The sequence below is a fragment of the Ceratosolen solmsi genome, unplaced genomic scaffold, assembly GCF_000503995.2.
Source record: "Ceratosolen solmsi marchali unplaced genomic scaffold, CerSol_1.0 scaffold93, whole genome shotgun sequence".
Taxonomy (NCBI): Eukaryota; Metazoa; Arthropoda; class Insecta; order Hymenoptera; family Agaonidae; genus Ceratosolen; species Ceratosolen solmsi.
Window position 1 is genome coordinate 146038 of NW_011948453.1, and position 25958 is coordinate 171995.

Sequence of the window (25958 nt, forward strand, 5' to 3'; positions counted from 1 at the left end):
ATTACTATTTTCAATGACAAATACAAATTTATGATGTAAGATTTTCATTCAATATTAAAGTAGTATATAGGAGATTAAAAGATTATTCTAATAATAATAGAATAAATATATATATATATATATATATATATATATATATATATTTATTCTATTATTATTAGAATAATCTTGTACCCATAAGTCATCTTCAGCTGTATATTAAAAACATGCAAATATTATTAAAATGTTAAAATATTATTAATATAATAAAATATAAAATTTGATTGGAGTCTAATACTTATTATAGTAAATTCTATAAAAAAGATTCAAGTCTATTTTCAGTTACATTATACATGCTTTATTTTTTTAAATGTTTTAATTATGATGTAATATTTGAATTTGCTTGTGTGAAATCGATGTTTTTTCGACAAATCTATTTTATAATAAATTTTTATTTTGAACTAATATTTTTACGTGAAAGAAGAATAGTGTATGTAACTTTAGTTTATATTTATTTATAATAGGAATTTAAAAAATGTAGACATTTATAAAAAAAAGTATTTATAAGACGTTAAGGGTACAAAAGTAGCTTAGATTTTATAAAGAATACTATTCTTATATAAAGGTTAGTTTTTATTTTAAGTAGTTGAAAATATTCTATTTTTATTGCTTGATGTTGCAGAAGTAGTGGTATATCATTAATGTTTTCCCCGATACTATGTGTTTTATCTTATATAAGTTCATGAAGTCGGCTTAAATTAGTCTTTTGACATTTTCTTTTCTTTGAAGTATACTTGAAGTACAATCTCTTTGCTCAAAATTTGAATCTTATGACATTTTCAGAACATGTTATGTATTTATACCTAGATTTTCAGTTTGTGAAATAAAGCAAGTCATAAATAATTTGCATTCTCCAAAATTATAACATTTACTTAAAATATCAATTTATATAAATGTTATTATAATTCTTCTATAAGATAGATTTTAACATTCAAATTTATAATTTATAATTGAAATTAAATTAATTTTTAAAGAAAATTTAATAGATTTATATATAAATATATATATAATTCTTATATTATAATATTATAATAATTACAGAATAAAAGTACAAAATTAATATCAAATGAAAATCTCGAATAATTTTAAATATAATATATCATGTATATTAGTTTATTTAATCCCGATATAATACATACAATATATAATTTAAAATATATATTTTTCAGAACTGGAAAATTCTCACCTCTTTGAAAAATTTTGTAACACATTTAATATTATAATTAGTACTTTTTTCATATTTATTTCACTATAATTAATAACTTTTTAATTATTTAAAATGTTAATAATAATGTGGTATTAAAAGCATTTATTGAATAACAAAGCTTTACAAATCTTGAAAATTTTATAATTAGCAAATTGAAGGTAAGAGTAACTTTAACATTTCACATAGTGCCTAAGGTGATTTTTCCAAAAGAACAATGAAAATTTAGTTATTTATATAACATTTTATAAAATTTTATTCAATACAATTATAATAAAATTTAAATATAAAATAAATGTATAACAATTGAAATATTTGAATCTATGTTATTTCATGAAAATGAATTTCACTTCAATAGCACATAAGATACAATATAAAATTAAACTAGAATTACTTAACAATAAATACAAAATCATTTACCTTTAAAATAAATTATTATAAAGAAATTGTAGAAGTTTTGTCTTGCACTTAAAATTATTTACAATACGTAGTAACATGAAGTAAATATTTATTTATTATTTATCGTATATATTTATTATTTTTTAAAGTCCATATGTTGTACATAATATTTTTTAAACATAACTAAAGTTATTTGAAAAGATGTCTTACTCAATATTTTTAATATTGAAGAGCCAATATAAAAAATATAAGAACTATGGCTTTATGTAAATAGTATTTCAATTTTATTTTTATTACAATAATTTATTTTTAATAGAATCATAATTATATATACTTTAAATTCTTTTATTTAATAAATTACTATTCTTAATTTTCTTTAAACAAAATTTATCAATTTTTATGTCAGTTAATTATTATTTTCTATTGTTTTAATAAAAAATATTAACTATTATCAATTGGTAATAAGACGAATAAATTAATAATAATGTGTTCAAATAAACAATGTCATTTATCCATTACAAAGTCATAGATACAAAATCCATTACAAATTTATAGATATTATGTAGTTTTATATTCAACAGGATTTCAAAATAATTGAATAGATAATGCAATTAATAGGATACTCCACTACTAAAACTATTGCTAAGTTTTCCGGTTTTATATAAAAATTGTGAAATATGATGTAATTTTGAAGAATTTCATTCAATTTTACAAAATTTCAGAAATTTCAGAAGTCGTTTTTACGATAATTTTTTAGAAAATTTACTTTATTTTGATTTTCTATTTTCTTATTTTTCTATTATAATGCATCTGACAGAACAAAGTTTATTGATATTTTTTATCTTCTATTTCTCCTTCTCTCTACCTCTCTCTCTCTCTCTGTCTGTCTCTGTGTATAGTAATGATTTCTTTCTATTTTACACAAACACATATAAAAGTATGAGAGAGAGAGAAACTTTAATAAATATAATCAATGTAATACTTTTATTATTTAATTATTAATTTAATCATTTTTAAGTCAAAGCCTATTATTATATAACTGAAATCTCAAGTTGTTTTTTCGAATATAAAAAGATAGTCAAATTATTCTTAAATTAGTTACTTTATCATAATTAATGCATTTTGACATATTAAGAAAATATTAAAATTTAAAATATTAAAAATTAAAATTAATTTAGCTAACCTGAAAAATAGTTCAATCAAATAACTTACACGATTTTTCTTTCGTTTAGTAACATAAATAAATTTTACATACAACATAAATAAATAATTAAATGTGTTATAGTTTATTATAGATATATTTAATTTTTTTTAATATTGTTATATAATTATTTTCATAATACTATTAAATTAAAATGAAATAAAACTTATAAGTAATAGCTAATTCAAATTTTAAACGTCGTTTCAAGGCTATGAATAACAATTCAAGAAATGTGTCATATATATAAATAATATATATATATATATATATATATATATTATAATATGACTAACTTCAAACTCGATATAGTGTCATAATTGACATATGGAAAGCAAAGCATTATTGACGTTAAGAATATTTCCGATTCATTCGATGCGAAACAAACGTCCTAATTAAACAATTCATTATGATCAATATATATAATCCTTAGCAATGATATCAGTATATATCCAGTGAATTTATTAATTTTATTAAATAGTAATCAGAAATTGGTTTTAAATAAAATGATTTAAATATTTATTTGTAGGGATTTTTTAAATATTATCATATACATAAATTCATCTTTTTTATATTATTATACAAAAATTTTAATATATATAAGTAACATATATACAATACATGTGTTTTATTATTTATACATATAATTATAAATTCACACTTTATATAAATAATTTTATTTGTAAACATGTGTTTCTTTGAAAAAAAAATGTATTTCAAGGTAAATAATATATAAATCTAATTAATCTAAAAAATTATTATGTATATTTTATTTATAAATTCAAATACATAATTAAAAACGATACTATATGAATTTTAGTTTAGACACTTTCAAAAAGAAATTTTATTATAAAATATATAGTCATAAAAAAGTGACATGGAATTAAAAAACGCGTTCCAAAAAAAGCAAACATATATGTATTATCCCGTAATATAAGCAATTTTTGGTATTCGTATGAGATATCATATGTAAACAACAGTAATAGAAACAAATGAAATCTCTTTATTTGTTAAATTCATTTAACATGGTATTATCAGAGAAGCAAACAAAATTGAAATGGTTATATATCGGTAAATGTAAATTCAGTAGTATTAGAACTAAATATGGAAAAAAACCAAGTGTCTATTTAATGAAATACAAGATGAGATCAGACTAATATATAAAAATATAATAGTTTTTGATTTCAGATAACAAAATAGATATATTTATAAATTCCAATAATTACTTAAATTTGTTAAAATATTGTAACATTGTAATATGCGTACGTATATGATTGATTAAAAATATTTATTATAGAATGAATATTATAGAATTTATAAATTACCTCAAAATTACTTTTAATATTATATAATAATTTTAAGTATAATTTCAAGGAGTGTACATTAAGTAGTATCAATTAAGGATTTTTTTTATACATACTTTTATAATAAGAATAATATTAAGTAGACAAAATATTTTAATTTGAAACAGAAAAATTTATTATATTTAATTATTTTTATTAATATTTTAATATTAATATTATTATATATTATAACTGTATAAAAATGTACGTATCTTACACAGAAAGTCACACTATTATAATTCATATTACAAATATATCAAACGAGTATTTAATATTTTAAAATATAGCGTAAGCAATTCGTAATAAAACTTATCTCTATAAAATTTTTGCCTTTAATGATAAATGTTTACTACATACACAAGCACAGACACACAAACACGCACGCACGCACACACGCACATATATGATATATATATATATATATTTTTTTTTTTTTTTTTTTTAATCATATGAATAAATAACACTGTAATTTATAACTGAAACGGAATTGTTTAAAATATTAATTGTGAATAGATAAGGAATAAGTATATGTGTGCACACGCGCCATGCATGTGCAAATAAGATATTCTGTTGAATTTAAAATATTTATAATTAATAATTGTGTTACAATTATAATAATGTGAAATTTAATTAAATTAATATTAGAAAAATATGAGAATATACAGCAATTAAATATTCTAGAAGTTTAAAAGTAAATTTGTAGCAAATCTTATAAAATTAGAATTGATTTTTATCTATTTAATTTTTTTATATAATCAATTATCTAAAAATATTTATTGATTATTTATCAACTAATAATTTTATGAAAACCTTTTTAGTACATTGCAGTATTATTTATAATAAAGTAATGAAAAGCAAAATGAACGTTTTCAGAATATCGACTCAATTTCGTTGTTCTCAAACTTTGGAGTCTTCAAAAGAGGTGTGACGTTCGTAGGTAGTTCAGGTTTCTCGGCCTTCTTGATTTCACCGCTAGTGATTTTATAATATACTTTACTACTTTGACCACCGATCCATTCAACGCCGTCACCGATCTTCTCTCCTGCTTTACGCATTGCGTGACCAAAATTATCAACTGTAAAGGTATGCGGATCGATATTAAAGTCAAAACTATTATTACCGCGCGGGCAATTACTTTGGCTGATTATACTCAGCTCAAAAGGATCAACACCGAAACTAGCGAGGGTTTGGCGAATATTGTCTACATAAGCTTTATCGAGATCACGTTTACGTGACAAAATTGTCGCAGATTGTCGATGGGCGAAGGCAAGCTTCTGGCAAGTAAAGATACCCGCATAATTATCATAATCTGTACCAAAGATTACATGTAACGCGGTCCCAGCTACGCCTGTAATTTAATTCACAATTATACATAAACTATTTTCTTTGTTCAATAAAGAAAACTATTAATAATTTTCGATATCATAAATGATATAACTCTTTTCATAACTCTTCGGTGTTTAAATATGATAATTATATTTCTTATTTTTAAAAAAAAGTAAAATTTCCCTACATAATCAAACATCTGTATTTGAATTACATACCATTTTTTATTTATTTTGAAATTTGATCTGTTTGAACTATCGATCGATTATTCTAAAATAGACAATTTTAATTGTGCATTTAAACTAAATTTATATAACAAATATTTTATATTTTAATTATAATTTTCTTCAATTTATTTTCATTGAGAGCAACACATTAATCTATTAAAAATTAAAGTATTTAAAACCATATATGCAAATTTGTATTAATCAGTTATGAGAAATTAAAAGAGTATGAACTATATATTTTTATTAAATAATTCAAATAAAAACTGTTTTTGTTTATAAATATTTATCTCATAAACAACATTATTTTGTGTTCACACAAAATTTTGCGTAATTTAATAATTTATTGTCTAACGAATTTTTGAAAAAAGTATTAAGCTTACTAAGAGGAAAGCGAACAGACATATGGGCGGGCACACTAGGATACGGGACGGTCAACGTACCCGTGTAATGATATTCATGTTTCAGCGACGTAAGACCTGAAAAATGCAAAATAAAATTCAAGTAATATTATTATACAAATAGGGTTGATTTATTTAGTGGAAGATATATTTTGATATGCGATCTTGTCTGCTTATCTCTAATTTATTCTATAACTTTTAATTCCCTTGAAATGTCGCTAAGACTCATACCGCATACGTTAATATTATTTCTACTCATACAATTTTTGTGATTTTTGCTTGCTGTTTTAACATACATTTTTAAAATTTTTTAAACTCCTGGTTGTGAATAACGTTTACGGCAATAATTCTTAAAATATAAAATAAATTTTATTCTGATAGAATTATAAATAATTGGTAAACGATAATTTTATCACCCATACATATTATCACTACCGTATACATTATGCATTAATGTATAATTATTGCTTTTTGAGCATAGTTGAGCACACTAAAGTTATCTTACCTAAAATTGGTATATCAGAATCTTGCGTGATAATATATTCGCCTGGCTCTTCCCCACGTGTATAATTATAACTAATACATTTACTAGCTGTTGAAGTTTTTTGGATCACATACCATTCTCCAAGAAACTAAGATAATAGAAGTTTGATAATTAATTTATAAATCGTTTGATTTATTTTATTTGATTTTATTTTGCTAGTCATCATTTACATTACCTAGTTATCAAAGTGTTAAATGATTATTACTTTATTAAATAATAATATTTAATTGAGACTCCTATATCGTAACATATATAATTGAATTATATTATTGTATATTTTAATATTTGAGTCTGTCTTACATTATTTTTATTGGCATATATTTTTTTAATTAAAATGCATACATAATATATTCAAATGTGCGAATGGGGAGGGGATTTAATATATAAATCCAATAAGTGATAAATTAGTAATAAAATGTGATCGTTACATAAATTACCTTATTCATTTGAAAGCCGGACATTGGTTCGACAATTGGACAAGTACCAAGGTGATAAGAATGAGTCATTGCAAGTGCAATACATCCTGCTAACACGATATACAATGTCAGCGACCTCATCTAATAACAAAATCTGTTTATTAACAATTTTGCTAATTAAAAAAAAATATTATAGAAATAGAAAGAGAGGGGACATATGCATACAAATCCACGCGTACACTATACATATAATTATTATAATATATAATCATTATCATCATGATGATCTTATATTTATTTTACGTATAAAATCTATCATAAATATTTCCTGAATAAATGGATTAAAATTCAAAAGTTACCATATAAAAATGAATCTTTTATATTTTATCTCAGCATTTAATATGGCAATGTTAATCTACCAGAGTTTTACTGACGTGATTTTACTACGGCAACCCGAAATGAATAAATAAATCTTTTCTTACTATTCATTCTCGATTATCGTTTACTGCCAATATAGAAATATAGCAAAATGCCAAATATATCAATTCCAATTAATTTTTTTTAATATTATTAATCATGCTTTGTTAACATCATATAAAGTATATATTAAAAATTATTTATTTAATATTAATACAATAAACATTCAGAAAAATAATAATAGTTACAATAGATTATATGAACGAGATTACGAATAAGTAAGAACATCATTATTTAAATTATTTAAATAATCTTTTATTTATTATATATGATGTTTAAATACTTATATCCTAAATTATTGATTAAAATGTTACACAATAAGTTACACATTAAATATTACAAAATTAAAAATGTTATAATAATAAATTTAATAACTAATTCTTAATATTTTTATTAAATTTACAATATAAATTGCATAATTACTATACGAGTTTTGTATTAACCAATATTCTTTTTGCTTGTGTATTATTCATCATCTTTGTTATGCTTTTAAAGATACTGATGACGCAAATCCGGACGACGACTATACTATTATTGGCTTCACCAGAATTAATCTGTTATAGATTAATTCGAAATCAACCTTGTCGAAATAAATAGACAGTATACATACTTTTATAACGTTCATAATTTATAAGCTTTGTTGAAGCTTTGTTTTTTAGATAAATCAAGAAATTTTCAATATTTTTCGTTAAAATTTTAATATAAAATGTATAAAAAACCTATTATCTTCAGCACATAAAACAGTACCATTATATAAAATATTTTTTTAGAATTTAAATAAATGACAACAATTTTATGCATTTAAATTTGAATGCAATTTATTGTCTACGAATTTAAAGTCTGTCTTCGTATCAAATTTGTAATAAATTATAGATTATACAGATTAATCGTAGATTAAAATATTTTCTCACAAAATGTAGTAATTTTAATATGGGTTACTGTTTTTTTGAAGAATAGTTTATATAAAAATTTAAAAAAAAATAATAAAAAACAATAGATAACTATTTATAGATATATTTATTATTATCTATTTATTCATATATATATTTCATAATTTAGGTTTAGGTAAACATTTAGGAAAACAAAAATATAATAAAAGTACAGATGCATAAATAATATCTAAAACTCTCATTTATTTGATAATTAATAATTTTCATTAAATAATAAAAACAAATATTAATTTTTGAAAAAAGATTATGAATGTTAAATATGAAAAAATACGTGAAATTACAAAAATATAAAACAATAATTTTTATACAAAATAAATATTTTTCAAGTTAAAAGGGATTACTTTGAAGTTCATGAATAACGATAAATATTTAATTATGGAATTAATTATAATTTTTAACTTCAATAATATTTAATTCTGCGTAAGTATTAATAATAATAATTTTCGATAAGCAAAAAGAATATTCAAGATAAAATGAAACAGTGTATAATGGAATATATACTATTAGATTTTTTATAATTAAAGTCTAATGAGTCGTAAAATTTTAAATGTTAAAAATTGTACATATATTATATGTTTTTATATAAAGATTATTTATTTTTATACGAACACATATTATGCAGAACATAATGGTATAATACATATATATTAAAACAATTTATTAAAACAATGTAGTTTGAGATACATTTTTTAAATTTTTTATTTTAAATATTATATTCTACGTTTATGGACTTCAATATTTTCATTCTTTATTGTCTTGTATAAGAACAAAATCAATCAAAGTAATAATTACATATAAGTAAAAATTATAGAAAAATTATATAAAATTCATATAAAATGAATATAAAGTTTATATAATAAAATGGTCTGTATAGATAAAGGTTAATGAATAATAAAAAAAGGAAGGTGAAAATATATATAATTGACATTTTTGCATTCAGCTGAGAGATGTCAATCACATTTGCCTTGAAAATTTAAGTAATAAAAATTCAAGCGAAAATTCTATTGTTTTAATTTTTATTTTTCGTTTATTTTTCGCGGTTTATCAAATATGTAAAATATATTCAATAATTTATAAGCATCAACAATAAGAAGCAAATTTTTTTATTTCGTATATTTAAATAGTAACTTTTGTTATTAACATTTTATAAATAAAATTAATACGTACATTATAAAATAAAAATCAACATTTTTTTAACAACATAACTAGAATATATTAACTTTATTACTTTTATATGCTTAATCCTATCATACATATACTAAAATATATATAATTATAATTAATTATTAATTTTTTTTTCAATTAATACAGATATAGTTTCACTATACTATGATATACGATTAATATGCATTATTTATAATGAATAATATTATTCATTAAATATATAATAATAATAATAAAGAATAATAATAATAAAATGATATTATTTTTAATGAATTCACCTGAATTTAATTATCATAAATATCGTAATTGTACTAGGAATGTTTTATTTTTCTTTCTTTTTTATTCTGAAATATTTGGATAATGTTCTTATAAATTTTGTTATAAGATTATCTTTTATAAATGAAACTTGACAGCAATTCCATGATTGAGTCAATTAAATAAATACTATTAAATAATAGAAATATATTTTTCAAAATTGTTTGTATATTATAGATTCGAATGCCATTATAAGAATATAATACAAATATAAATTTTCATTATCAAAGTTTTTCAATTGATAAAATTATCAAATGATAAAGATTGGACATACATAGAAAAGTAAGAGCAACTATAAAGGGGAAGGAAGAGTGAGTATGAAAATGAATATACGAACAAGTGCAATGCTTTTCTAAAAATTTTGAAATGTATTTAATCTCTATATAGAGAAACGATGTTACGATTTTGTTACATTTATTATAGGAATATAGCTGATTCATTGAAAACGTGAATTAATGTATTTAATAAGTTATTTTTTCATACTAATTTCTTAATGAAAATAAATTAATAGAACTAAAATATCATTTTACTTATATAAAATGATCGTTTAAATTCATTATGTATAAAGTATTAAGATTAAAACATTTTTTTTTTCACTTCATTAAGAAAATTTTGTGTATAGCTATTAAAGCCAACAGAATAGAAAACTTACTGTGTAATAAAAGAAATATATTTATACTAATATACACTGATGTACACAACTATCTTCCGGAACTTGTGTGAACTCTAAATAGTTCTCTTGGTACGTTTCACTTTTTATACGGTTACCCCTACTGGCTACATCAATTTACTCGTTCCAAACTTCCATAATTCTAACTTTTCAAACATGAATTTCGAACCGAACATCTAGACTCTCAGCTGTCCAATAGTATCAACTATTTTTCAATTCGATTATGATAATCATATGTTTAGCAAAAAATACACAGACATTCTGCAGAAATATAAAAGTGTATTTGTTATTTCTGATAAAGCATTACTAACTTCACTAGAAAAATCTTGCTTATCAATTTATTTTTAAATTAAATTTTGAATGAATAAAATTACTAATTTTAATTAATTTATTAATTTCTCAAAATTTACTTAGATTATTCAGTGATATAATCAAATTAAAAACCTGTTCATATATAAATTAATAATGTTTATATTATATGAAAATTATATAAATTTTGTATAATATAAGATTTATATAAAGAATGTTTGAAAAATAGTAAATTTCTTATATTAATTTAAGAATTTAATTTATATTTACATATTGCATTTAATAATACAAAAAACTGATTTTATATAAATTTTTAATTATAAACTTTATATTATAACATTAAATAAAAAAAGGTGTTTTGGAGAAATTCGTATATTAATGGTTTAAACAAATTTAATTTTAAATTTAATAATTAAATATGCATATAACAAAATAAACAGTTTTCGTGAGAAATTGTATAATTAAATAAAAAATATTTTTTTAGTTTATAAATCATATAATATTTGTTTTTTAATATTTATTGTACATTTAGAATTCATTTTAACTACTATGAAAAATAAAGGGGGAATAAATTGATAAGAATATATTTACAAAATACTGGGTAAAAAAATTAATTTTTTGCTATTTTATATCTTTAATTAGTATTTAAACTACTCTGTATATATTATATACATTGAACACCATATTGAATTTTTATTATAAATATCATGACAATAATGCTTTTCAATCAAAGTAAATATAAGTTAATATATAAAACTATACTTAATCATACAAAGTAATAAAAATTATATGATATATATAATTAAATCTTATCACACAATTATAATTATACTTTTATTCATCTAAAAAGTAATATTATGGTTATTAATACAAATAACTCGAAGATTTTTCATATATTATAAAAAACAATATCAAATACAACCTATACCAAAAATATCTTTAAAAAGTAAATTAAAATTATATAAAATAAATTTAAGGTTTATCTTTAAAAAAATATAAAAGCATATTGAGTTTAAACTGTACATATTATTTTATTTCAATTTAAAGAATACTTGATTAAATAATGTATATAAATTAAAAATTTTGTAGAATCTATTTTCATACAAATTTTTAATATTTAGTATATAAAATTAATATAATTTTTGCTGTTATGATCTCTTGAAAAATAACAGCAAACTAAAATATCCAGGTTAATATTCTAAAAATTTATTATCATTTAAAAAGTTGGTATTAAATAAATATTAATAGAATTTATAATTTCAAATTATTTAAAAAATTTAATTCTCAATTATAACAGCTAATGTATTATAATAATATATAAAATCAATATATTTAGTATAACTACCATTAAATACCAGAATGTAGTTTATGAGTTAAAAACATCATTTTCTTTATTTGAATGGATTTAAAGAATAAAGAATATATTTTAAAAATTTAAAGTTCAATTGAAGAATTGAATTTTTGTTAATCAATTAAATTTTTTTTATTAATTTATTAATTTCATTAAAAGTTCATTAACAGTTTTTTTTATTTCAATGGATGCTTATGAAAATGTTGTTTCTAAATAAAAATATATTTGAACTTTGAACATTAATAAAAATGATGAGTATTGTTCTTGATAATTTACAAGTCATAAAATTCTGGTTTATACTCTTTATTTTTGGATCTTCATTAATAAACATTGAAAAATATTGGACAATAAAAATATAAAAGCATATACTTATGTTTTGCTGATCAATTCAAGCAATACCAAAAATTCAATTTTTTATAATTTATAAACTTGTGTATTTAATTAATTTAATTATAATGATTACATTAAAATGATATTTTACACTTATTTGTTTTCTTAAGTATGATTACAAATCTTTATAAAGATTTTTTAATGCTATAAATATTATTTACTGATTACTATGACATTTCTATATTTATAATATTTTTAATTCATATTTCTGAGTACATAATAATTAAAGTTATTAATTAATTATTCCAAATGATCATGTTATATTAATAACATGACTACTGACAAAGTATAATATAAACTATTCAGTATATTGCTAAATGAAGCTGTTAAAAATAAAATAATGAATATATTAACTATAAAATTATAAAACTATAAATATACTAAAATTTAATATTTTGCTCGTGGTGATATTAAATGTTAAAGGTAAAACTAAAAAAAAAACAATAGTACATGGAACTAAAATTAATGAAGTTTTATGCAGTTGGTAATTTCCTTTTATCTAAGTCGTCAAAATAAGAGTGCAACAATGCATCCCTGGCTGTTATTCTTGCTGCTGGATCATATGTTAGCATTGCATCTAATAAATCTAGGCCATTTTTATCCAAATTTTTTACTTGTAATTGCAAATTATTTGTTATCCAATTGGGGAAAGTTGCTTTATAATCAGCTAGCTGTGTAACACCTGGCCAAATTTCTTCCGTTGGGGTTTTCAGCACACTGAAAGTTATACAAAAATATATTCAATACTTTTACAATATTTTTATCAATATAATATTAATTAAATCTTGATATTTACTTTAGATTTTATTAAAAGTGTAATCATATTTTAAGTAAAATATTTAAATTTCTAAATGAAAATTTAATGTTATAAAAACTTAAATTAGCAAAATTTTGATAATCTCTAAAAACTTAATTGAAATAACATAGAAGATTTACAATTATAATTTATACAAAATTGACATCTATATAGATAATTATTTATGTAGAATAATAATAATGAAACAAAACATTTAGTAATTAAACTTGTAGTAATTAAAAAATTATAACTTGCCGAAATATTCTAAATAATTGATCTATTTCACTATCTCCTTGAAATAATGGCTTTCTTGTTGCCATTTCTGCAAAAATACAACCAATGCTCCACATATCAATGCTGCAAGTATATCTATTTGCTCCTAAAAGAATTTCAGGTGCTCTATACCATAATGTTACAACCTCGTGTGTATAAACACGCACTGGTATGCCAAATGCTCTGCCTAAACCAAAATCAGCTACTTTTATAACTCCCTTTTTACCTATTAAAAGATTTTGTGGTTTTAAATCACGATGAAGTACTCTACGTTGATGACAAAATAAAATAGCTCTTGTTATCTGAAAAAATGACATTTAATTAATAATTCAATAAAAGTATTAGTATTTTAACTACATTTTTGAAAGATAAATTCATATATTTCATTTATTATTAAAATAAAAATAGATAGTTTCTAGATTATAGAGCTAATAAAAAATATTTCTACCAAATTCTAATTTTCTGTTAAATTTTACTTCAGTTTTTATATTATTTTGTATATAAAGTAAATTTTTATACTTTTTGTCTAAAATATAGACTTATACATAAATAATATTTTTTAATCTTGTGTAAAACAAATTTTCTAAAAATTATTGTAGTTATACATTTAAATATTTAAATGTGTTAATTTAAATTTAAATAGTTTATTTACTCTAAATTCATAATTGTAAATAAACATAGGCACCTCAATCTTAAAACATTATAGAAACTATATTATTTGCATAACCTTTATTTATATTATATGGTTAATCACAAAATAAAAAATGTTAATATGGAGAATATTGAATTTTAATTTGCATTGAAACAATAATACAACCTCAATTAAAAATAAAATAAATTAAAATTAAATAATTACAAAATATATTAATAGAGCACTAAAGTTCTATAGTGTGAGTATATGTTGCATGGTTTACAAACTGCTGACTTGACCCATTTTCAAATAAATTTTTTAATTACTTACAAATAACATAATGCTCAAGTGAAGTAAAAAAAGCAAAAAAAATTTTATCTGTTTAAATGGAATTAAAAATTTTCATTTTATTGAAGCAGCAAAGAAAATTAAGGAATTGGGGGGCAAATGATTATATTCATGTATATAATTTATTAGTTTCATATTATTATATGAATATTGAGAATATAAATATTGAAAAAGAAATATAAAAAAATATTGTATAAAACAGTATAAAATAAATAAAATATTAGACATTTTTAATAGAAACATAAAGAATAAATAAATATTACACACTAGTATTCAATATAAATATAATATAATACAAATTTTTAAAGAGAACAGTTACTAATACATAAATTAATCCTATTAAGAGTCAAAATTTTCATTTAACATTTAGTTTTAAATAAAAAATAGAAAACTCAAATGCAAGTATAAATAGCGAAAGATTCAAATGAATGATTTTCCAATGAAAATTTAGAAAAATATTGCATTTTTAAAAAGATTTGTAACATGAAAAAATTTTTTAATAATTATTTATAATAGAAATAATTATTAGATTAAAAATGCTGTGCACTTTTATAATACTATTTTTATATAATTGATAAGACTAATTTGCATAAAAATTCATTTAAATTAAAAAAAAAAGCATAGAGAATATGCAGCAGTCTTTGCATATTGAGAATTTGAGGTAAAAAATAATTTCCTTCACAATTATAGAATATTATAGAATATTTCACAACTTGAAGAAAACAATTATGAGTAAATAAAATACAAATATAATAACTAATTGTTATAATATTAAACTAATGTAATAATATTAAATAATTGTTTATAAATGAAGCAACTTTTGACCAAGCTCCTATAACATGTTAAAACATACTACAAATAATTTATTCTATTGTTTTATAGAAGAAATTCTACTGATAATTATAAAGGACAAACCAAAACACAAAATTGATTTATGAAAAATGTTAATATTTCCATATTGGGTGGTCAAAAATTATTTCTGAAAATGTAATATTCCTAATAAAAAGTATTCGCAAATATTTAGAATTTATAGAATGAAAATTTTTAAATATTTACATTATTAAATATGTAACAAAAACAAATTTGATAAAACATAAGGGATAACAATTAAAAAATATATATAAAGTAAAACTATTTAATAGATCAAGCACAAAAAATCTTAACGTATATTACAAATTCATTTACAACACAATATATTATTTAACCATATATATCTTTATATTAATAGAAAAATCTTACCAAAAAATTCAAATATTTATTTCATTACTTAAATAAGACTGTTTGTTAGACATAATACATTTTACAATATATATTTTTATAATCCATTAACATTATCTACGATATGACAAACCAAAACAATAATTATTTACTATCAATAAATAAGATTTAAAATGCAGTAAATGTAATATTTGAAAATTAATATCAGACTGAAATTGTAATATGTTTAATATTAAAATTATAAATATTTATTATTTTTTATAAAAGACAAATTTGATTAAAAATATAAATAAATAAATTTAAGTGTTATAGATTCTATTATTTTTATAAAAAAATTTAATATTCTGTATATTAATATAATTTGAATTAATTAAATTATTTGTTTATTAAAAAATAATTAACAATTAATTGTTTTATTAAAAACAATTTTTTTATAAATTTTTAAATATAAAATTAACAGAAATTATATTGCTTAGGCACTAAGTAAAATTAGTATATTTTGTAAACTAAAGACATGTTTTACCTGATATAAATATGATTTAACTAACCCTGGATCCATAAGTTTTTCAGTTCCCAAATTATCCATATATTTTTTAAGATCCATTGTGAGATATTCAAATATAAGGTATAGTTTTGATTCCTCCATTAATACATCCATAAGACTTACAATATTTGGATGCTTCAATTCCTTCAGTAATGATACTTCTCTAATGGCTGTTGATGGAACTCCTTCATCCTCACTTTCCAATCGTATCTTTTTCATCGCAACAATTTCACCAGTTTTTTTATGTTTTCCCTTATATACAACTCCATATGTACCTAGTCATTTTAAAAATAATATTATTTATCATTTGTTAATGCCGTAAGTTATTTTAAAGTATGTGGTTTTGAAATAAATAATCTAAAAATTTTATGGTTAGAAATTTTTATAAAAGTTGAAACGGTAAATATAATAAAAATTAAGTAATACCTTCTCCAATCTTTTCGATTCTGATGAAATTGTCCATTATAATTTATGAATATTATAAATGATTTATTAATTAAATAATGTCTTAAGATACGGAGAAAAATATCTTTTTTGATTTATTATTTACTAATTTTCCTACAAAAATCGACCAGAGCAGGAAGATTAACTTTTCAACTTAAATTGAGAGCATGCTACGATACTCACACAGTTAACAACGGTTAAATTCAAAATTTTAAGAGGATGCCTTATTACAGAACGCTTTTCATTTAAATATCCAAATGTAAAACCAAGAAATACAACCAATCAAAATGAATTGTATAGCCGCTCAAATTCGTAATTGATAAAATTTTTGTTTTTAAATTCATTAATATTTTCGAAAATCCATAATAGTCTTTCCAACATGTATCAATATATTCGATTTATGATTTTTGTAAAACGGTTAAAAGTAAAACTGATTTAATAGTATAATTCTCATTCATTTTGGATTAATACCACACTGGAAATGGTAGTAAATAGAATTCCAAAATGACGAAAAAAGACCTAAACAAGTTAAGTCAAATTACAAAAAATAGATTGTATTATGAAAACGTGAAATGATGTAACTAAAAAAACAAACTATATATTAGTATATTAAACAAATCAATATATTATTTACCGTTTTTTACATTCAGATTAAAAATCATTATATGAATAAGTTATATTTTATAATTTACAAATTATAGATATTAAATGAATATTACGTTACAAGTAAATAAAAAATATTATACAATAAAGTACACAAAAAAATATTACAATTTACTTTACTATCTACTTTAATAAACATATTTAATTACTATGATTTAGTTAATTATTGTTTTTATATTTAGTTTTCTTTTTTTAATAATTGAATAAATTTAAAATAATGTTCTTATTTTAATGATAATTTTATAACTATAATTCACTATAAAAATATAAAACAAAAAAATTAAAATGTTTATTAATGTACCTGCTTAAAAATTACATATAAATAACAAAATTGTATATAAAGAAATAGCAATTCATATTAGATTTTATTTAATTTTGTATAATTTTGTAATAATTTCAGTAAGAAATGAAAATTAAGGTATAGATACAATAAATGTTTTAATAAAAATTTGAGTCATCTTAATTTATCTTAAATAATTAAAATGTTATATTTTGTAATATAGTATGTTTTATATATTTTATAATATAGATATATCTAATATCATCAATGTATAGATTTAGCATATTTTTTTTTATTAATTCTCTCGTTTTTTTAGCAGTGTTCAAAATGAAAATATTTGCAATATAATATTATAATACTATAGGTATTTATTTTTTAAAACTGTGAATTATAATTAATATAATTCAATATACATATAATAAATTTCATTTAATTATTAATTTGTATAATTAATTCACATATTCTTTCAATGTCTTTATAAATTTTATTTATAATTTATATCTGAATGTTTACATAATTTTATCATTTATCATTCTTAATAATCTTCCCTTAGTTGTCTTTATTAAATAAAAGTAATTATAGTGATTATAAAAATGTATTCTATCAGTAAATAATTATGCAGAACAAGAAAATAAATTTTATTAATCTACATTAAAAGAAACTTAATAATTCAATCATATTTTTCTTATGAACAATTATTAAAAATTAATCAGATTATTTAAAATGTATGTTTTAAATAAAATTTAATAATTCATGACAAATGTTTATAATTATTGGTGTAAGGATAAACATTTTATAATTTTAATTTTTTTTTAATTAAAATTGAAAAGAAACAATAAACTTTATTTGAATAGCTATTTTGTTAAGAAATTGTTATGAATAACATCATTTATATTTTTCGCTCTCAATTGTTTTCATTTAACTGGTGTATTCAAAACAATAAAAATATTCTTATTCAATTTATTGGAAAATTTTTTTACATTACACTGGTTTATTTATACAATTAAAAAAGCTTATTTTTAATTGAATATCAACAAAACATTACGTTATTTATGCATAAACAATATATGCATATATAATTTTATTAAATACTTTCTTGAAAGTGCATAAATGACAATATAATATACTTGTAAGTAGAATACATACATTTAAAGATTTGTTTTTCAGTAATTGATTACATAACATCAACATTTTATTTATTAATAACATGGTTTGTAATTAAAAATGAACAGTTTATAACAGTTTTCCAAGAAAGTATGCAAAAATTAGTCTAAAAAATATTTTTGAAGTGCATCAAGTACAATTAAATTTGAAAAGTTTATACAATTCATATAATTTAAAATATTTGAATTTATCGCGGAAATGAAAAACTACCACTTGCATAACCAAAACCTACACCTCTTTGTGTATGTGTTGTTGCTCTGGCAACTTCATATTGTTGCTCCATATTATTAAACATTTCTTCTTGTTTTTTAAGGATATCAGGCTTTGACCCGGATGTTAAATTTGCTGGTATATCTTCTTTAATGCCCATTAACCTTTTAAATTTAGCGGTCACTTTACCGTCTTGATCATGGGTAAATGTTGTGCCAACCCATGTATTTGCTGTAGATGCAGCTGCAGTTGAAGTTTTATTATCATCTTGTTTCTAAAATTAAAATAAATATGGTCAATATATTTATAGTAATATTATACAGTATGCATTGTAACATGTATTATAAAACATTTAGTTATCAAACTTTTCAATTAACCTTGTTTGCCCACAACAGTTTCCTTTTTTGAATTTGTTCAGCATATTTTCCTTGTGTAGCTGTTGCCAATGGATTATAATAATTTTGTTCATGAGAATTATGTATTGTATCGCATTCCGAAGCTTTTATTTCTATACCTAATTTTTCTAATTGTGCCAATTTAGTTTTATTTCTCCCCTCACGATAATTGAAAAGTCTGTGGGATGATGCTCGATCTCTTGATCTGGATCTGGATCTAGATCTCGATCGAACACGTTCTTTATCTCGAGATCTTCTGTCATCTCTGTGGCGGTCTCGAGATTTTTCATCCTTCAAATGTCGTCGATCTCTATCCCTATCTCTATCTCTGCTTTTGTCTCGACTTTTATCCTTGACTCTGTCTCGATCTTTGTCTCTATCTCTATCACGGTCTCTCCGCCTCTCTCTATCATCTTTTCTATCTCTAAAAATAAAATTTATTTTTAAATTAGAAATATCGATGCACAATGTTTATTAAAATAATTGTCATTAAAAAAAAAGTTTGATAAAAATAAAGTTATCTCACCTCTCCTTTCGGTCATCACGATGATGATCTCTTTCACTTTTATCATCATTTTTATCTTCTTTGTTAGATTTATCTTTGCGCCTGTCATTGTCCCGAGATTTTTTATCATCTCGAGATTTTTTATCATCGTCTTTATACCTTTTTGATTCCTTATTATCTTTATAATCATTTCCACGTCTTTTATCATCACCTTTTTTATCTGAACTATGTCTACTAATTTTTTCATGCTTATCTATTTTACTCTCATCTGATTTATCATTGTTTTTATGATCATCGTGAGAACTTGAAGAACGCTCTTCTTGATCTATTCGCCTGTAAAACGATTACGTTCTGCAGGGGTATACCACACAGATTCGAATTATTATGTAGTTCAATTACGAATCGTGCAATAGGATGAATGCATTATAATGCATACTTAAATTTTAAAAGTGGAATTAAATGTGAACTATATTTCATTTATATAACTTATTAGATTTTATACAGAATCAAAGCAAACACTATTTATAGTTTTTAATGAAGGCGTTTAAACACCCGCATGTACAAACAAATTTGTTTTTTAAAGTTCATATTTAATAATAAAAATAAAGAACTAGAAAACTTACATAATCCTTAATACAACCTCATACTATTATCTATAAAATATTATTAAGAATATAGGATTTGATAATTTCTGGCTTTAAATTTTGTATAAAGTATTAATGAACATTTTATAAAATTATATGAATATTTAATCAAGTATATCGATTGATGAAAAGACTACTTTAAAGTAAACCTAATATCACTAATATTATACAATTATCCATTTTACTGTTAGTTATTATTTTTTCTATTTTTAATATATTTAACAGTACAATAAGAGTTTGTATTATTGAATAGTTACTTCTTATTGAAATAAATTGAAAATATTTCAATGAAGTTGAACAAATTTGAAGTTATTAAAATATTAATAAATTCACAATTTAATAAATATTCTATAAGTAAAGAAAAACTTTATATAAGTGTACAAAAAATTTATATAAAATATATTTATCCACTTTTAAAATTTGTTGAATTATTACAACAATATTATTGTAATTTTAAATAATTAAAATGATTATACTAAAATTTAATTATATTTAATGGTTTTAAGCATTAAGCAACTCATACTTTGATAAAAATTTTATATTTTTAATAATACATAGATCTTTTTTACCACAAATAATTTATCTAATTATTAATTAAATAGAAATTAATTAAAAAAGAATTTAATCATTAATTAATTTAATACATTAAGACAGAGTACAATTTTTCTAGTATTATAATGCCTTTATATTTGATAAATAATAAGATGTATGATAGTTATAGTTACAATAATTGAATATATAACCCTATAATAGATTGAAATAAAAAATTAATCAATATTAAACAATTTATATTTTTTGAGTACAGCACCACAATACGATACTCACCAATGCAATACTCAAAAAGAATTAAAATAATTTGCATTAGTATTTTGCTATAAATATATTTACAAATAAAATTTAGAATTCACGTTTTTCCACTTAAATTTGAAACAATACAATTTAAAATATTATTTAAATCTTACACAACATATGTATAAAATTTCTGTCCAATTAAGAAATAGATTTGTAAATACAAATATTAAATGTAAAAATTAAAACATTGAATTTCTATCTGGGTAAAGTTACTTCAAAATTTTATATAAACTTTTACATTAAATTTCAATATTAAAATATCTGTTTTAAAAATAAAGACACTATTTTTATTACAATTATTAGCGATATTAATAGAAACTGATTTATTAAATGCTTCAAAAAATGATTAAAATAAGAAACAATTATTGGCTGTGTATTACAAAAATTGAATATTTAGATTGAATAAATCACTATGAAACAAAAATTTTATAAAATTTTTTAATAGCAAACCAGTATACCTCTGGTCTGGAAGTGAAGAAGTATTTCTTGTAGAAAGCATTCGATGGGAACCTGATAGTAGTGATCTAAGAGGACTTCTTTCACTGTCTGAATTATCTGAAGAATTGTTGTTGTTGCTTTCCTACAGAAATCATACATTTTTTTATTGTCAAAACAGTGATAAAAATAGTTGGTTATCTTAAATAAATTCATTCCAAAACCAAATGTTCCCTAGAATTTTCAAAGTTTAATGTATATATAGAACAAGGGAAATACATTCGCTCTTTAGTTAGTAGAATTTTTAAACATTGTTCTTTGGTATCAAAAATTGTTAATTTTAGATTTTTTCTAATTATATAACTTAAGTTTTAACACAACAAAATTAAATATTTGAAGTGTAAAAGGAAAATATCAATTTATAAAAACTACAAAACAATGTGGACGCATTATTTATTGTTAAAAAATTCATAAACCATACCAAGAATGCCTGCTTTCCAAATAAAATTTTATTGTTATGTATTTTTTAACACCGAATCCTTGCTTAATGTATGTTTCTGTGATGATCATTTCAATTTTTTTGTAAGAGTTACCTTCTGGCAGCATCTTCTACTTACCTAAATCTTCGTAATAGAACTTGGGGGTAGTCTTGAAAGACCCTCGCGCAGCATTGACCTTGCCGAGGTGCGTAGATATTGTATCATGAATTACGAACAGAGCTACGTGTTAATATTATCTCACGAAATGGTACTAATCCCATTAATTTATATTTATTATAAATTGTAAATAAAACCTCACTTCTTAATTTTGGTTTACAAAATAAACTTTCTTTTTAACATGATTATAAATTATAAATTTAAACTTAAAATGTTAAATCCAATAATTTAAAATCAATAAAACCAATTATTAACATAGATAATAACTAAAACTTTTAGGAGAAAACTAAACTTTAACTAAAATTTTTAGGAGAAAAAAAAATATAAACAAAAGTCAACTTTGTTTTAGTGGTCAACAAGATTCGTGAGTAATATATGAGAACTCCTACCCGACTATTTAAAATATTAAAAATTACATAAATATAAAATACTATTTATACCTCACTCATGTCCATTGGTACTGGATCATAAATTGCATCGCTTACTCTGGACTTATTAACTGCATTTGTCAACTAAAATAATGATAATTATTTAAAATAAGTTAAATGAATAAATAAATATAGATAAAATATAAACAGAAAGTCTTAACAAATCAATTACTTATTAAGAAAAAAAATTATGGAACTAATAATAAATAAACATTCAAGCATGGATTCTAAAATTAATATAATTAATTTTAGAAAATATTTAAAATATCAATAAATCAGATTGATTGAGCACTAAAATACATTTTTACATATATAATCATTTATCATATATAATATCTTAAAAATTAAAGTACAAAAATTTTGTATATTCATATACCTAAAAATATATTACGTTTTTTACTTAGCTCAAAATCAACATGGCCGAGCTAGCGAAGCAAATACAAAGAGAAATGAAGTACTTGTTGGGTTGAAATCTATGTCTCAAAGGAACATACGCGATAATAAGCAATGTTCTTATCGGTAATTGTTTATAATGTGAAGAGAGAGAGAGCGAGAAGAAATTACATACCCCGTCATTAGAATCGTTACTGTTCTCGCCATCACTTCCATAATTCATCAGAGAGTTCATAATGGTGGTGATTCGTTTTGTTTCGGGCGGAGCAATGTACTCAGCGCGTACACAACCGCAATTGAAATACACTAGCTAACTAAACTATTAGCATAAAATATCGAAAGATTATCAAAGCTTTCCAATTGAGTAAGCGTTACACGCACGAAAAATAGTATTTTAAATTCGAATTTAAAAAATTCTTTTCTTTAAATCTCGATTTATAGCTTATACTTAAATAGCTAATCGCGGCTCTAAAACTTATATGTGTAGCTTGAATGAGACGCCAGCCATACACATGAAAACGGACGTGCCACCACCGGTGTACAACGTATTTCTATTCCATAGGTAGACGAGGAATTGGATGATGCATACGCATTGATTTTTTTTAACAATATCATATGCACGTATACAATATTAATAAAAAAATCTATTTTATTTTTTGAAAATAAAATTTACATTCTATAAGTACGTATTCTTAATAAAAAAATTAATTAAAAAATATTCCCATAAACAAATCTATACAAGCGTACGCACCCAACTGTCAAAGTCATGTTCGGAAACGCATGCGCATCTTTATATCACGCAAAACTAATTGTGTATCTGACTAAACACATACTGTATAATTTATGACATTCAATTTTCTTTTCAAATATTAAATAAACTTATTCTGAATGTTTTTAAAACAATTGATTAACCCTTTAAAAAAACCGAATGGATTCATACTTGACTAATTTTATATTTCTTTAAGTTTTAATGATTTAAATTTTATTAATAAATTTTTCTACAAATTAGTAAGTTGATATTACTAGTAAAATATAAATTTTAAATAATATAACATCACGTGTTCAACATTATTTAAAAGAAGTTACCATATGATGATGTTAAATGTTCATTAAAGCAGGCGTAAGTAATGTAATATCTATCAAACAGCATTTAGATATTCGGAAAGTTTGTTGTTTGAAAGCAGAAACGATAGTCTAACAAATAGTTATCAGATCTTTAATTTATTAAATTAAAAAATTTCTTTTTTCTATTATTATATTATAATTTTTTTTACTAATAGATTATCTATACAGTAATGTTTTTTTGTAATACAAATTACTAAAGAGTTTTATTAATCTAAGAATTCTATTTAATGTAAATCTATATTTGTTGGATGTATATGATCCAACACATAAGAACATAATTTATCCAATAATTTATATTTCTTAAAAATTCGATATATTTTGTATATAATTTAATATTTTCAAAATACTTCTTTAAAAAATAGTAATATCAATTTTGAAGAACATGTACATGTAATATATGAAAAATAAATAAATAAATATCAAATCTCTAATAAACCGCAATTAAAATGGATTTTAAAAAACAGTCTTGAAAGGCTTAATATTATATATTTAATGAACGTAATGAAACATGTATTTAATCTAGAAATAAATTTAGAGCTGAGCAGATTGAGGTAATACAAAATGTTCTTTTTGCATCATGGAACGCAAGAAAATTTAAATTACTTAAAGAATATTAATAAACTACAACAGTATTGAAAATAAATGGGTTGTAATATTCTTCTACATTCCACAATTTAAGTAATGTATTTATAGCCATAATTTTTATTTATTTAATTTCATAAAATTTACAAAAAAATAACCTGCAAGTATCGTTAATATGTATTAATAATAAAAAATCTTAAATTATATTAAGCCAAAATCAGGAAGAATCAAAAGGAAAATGCTAAGATAATTTACCTTTACAATACACTGGTGCAATTGAATATAATCAATTTTGTTTATCGAGAATAATTGAATATATAACACTAGTAAATACATTTTAAAATTTGAATTTGAAAGAACTATGTCATATAATTAAAAATATAGTTGTTACGGATTGTAGCATTTTACGCGGTAAACGAGTGCAGATGACGGGATACTGCCAGCAGAGGCTCGTGGAGTTGCATATCTCCCAGACATCCCTATCTCCAAGTTCGACGGAAACTATCTTGCATGGCCCGCCTTGAGAGACTTGTTTCAATCTTTAATATTTAAAAGCACCAAACTAAGCGAAATTCAAAAACTACACTATTTGCGGAACTCTCTGCAAGGACACCTGCAGAATTAATATCAGGTATGTCTCTACAAAACAAGT

The 25958-nt window shown here is 21.3% G+C and overlaps 3 protein-coding genes across 5 annotated transcripts; all 3 read right to left on the reverse strand.

Annotated features, from left to right (window-relative positions):
• Positions 1-4985: 4985 nt before the first annotated feature.
• Positions 4986-10758, reverse strand: LOC105366676 (apolipoprotein D). Its single transcript, XM_011505194.1, has 5 exons — positions 10653-10758; positions 7116-7235; positions 6640-6766; positions 6117-6212; positions 4986-5531 (listed from the first exon to the last, which is right to left on the reverse strand). Exons 2-5 carry the CDS (start codon positions 7233-7235, stop codon positions 5053-5055), a joined length of 822 nt encoding a protein of 273 aa, XP_011503496.1. The 5' UTR covers positions 10653-10758; the 3' UTR covers positions 4986-5052.
• Positions 10759-13124: 2366 nt separating this feature from the next.
• Cdk1 (Cyclin-dependent kinase 1) lies at positions 13125-17185 on the reverse strand. The gene is made up of 4 exons (XM_011505195.1): positions 16957-17185; positions 16510-16805; positions 13772-14091; positions 13125-13437 (listed from the first exon to the last, which is right to left on the reverse strand). The coding sequence occupies exons 1-4, from the start codon at positions 16991-16993 to the stop codon at positions 13194-13196; spliced, it is 897 nt and encodes a 298-aa protein (XP_011503497.1). The 5' UTR covers positions 16994-17185; the 3' UTR covers positions 13125-13193.
• A 1914-nt stretch (positions 17186-19099) lies between these two features.
• LOC105366678 (serine/threonine-protein kinase fray2) lies at positions 19100-24185 on the reverse strand. 3 transcript variants are annotated; one of them, XM_011505196.1, is made up of 6 exons: positions 23775-24185; positions 23219-23290; positions 22146-22267; positions 20213-20524; positions 19669-20110; positions 19100-19565 (listed from the first exon to the last, which is right to left on the reverse strand). In XM_011505196.1, the coding sequence occupies exons 1-6, from the start codon at positions 23832-23834 to the stop codon at positions 19269-19271; spliced, it is 1305 nt and encodes a 434-aa protein (XP_011503498.1). In that variant the 5' UTR covers positions 23835-24185; the 3' UTR covers positions 19100-19268. The 3 variants fall into 3 exon arrangements, with proteins under 3 accessions (XP_011503498.1, XP_011503500.1, XP_011503499.1); XM_011505198.1 differs by lacking the exon at positions 23775-24185 and adding an exon at positions 23598-23708 and having other exon boundaries at positions 19101-19565; XM_011505197.1 differs by lacking the exon at positions 23775-24185 and adding an exon at positions 23583-23708 and having other exon boundaries at positions 19101-19565.
• Positions 24186-25958: the final 1773 nt, after the last annotated feature.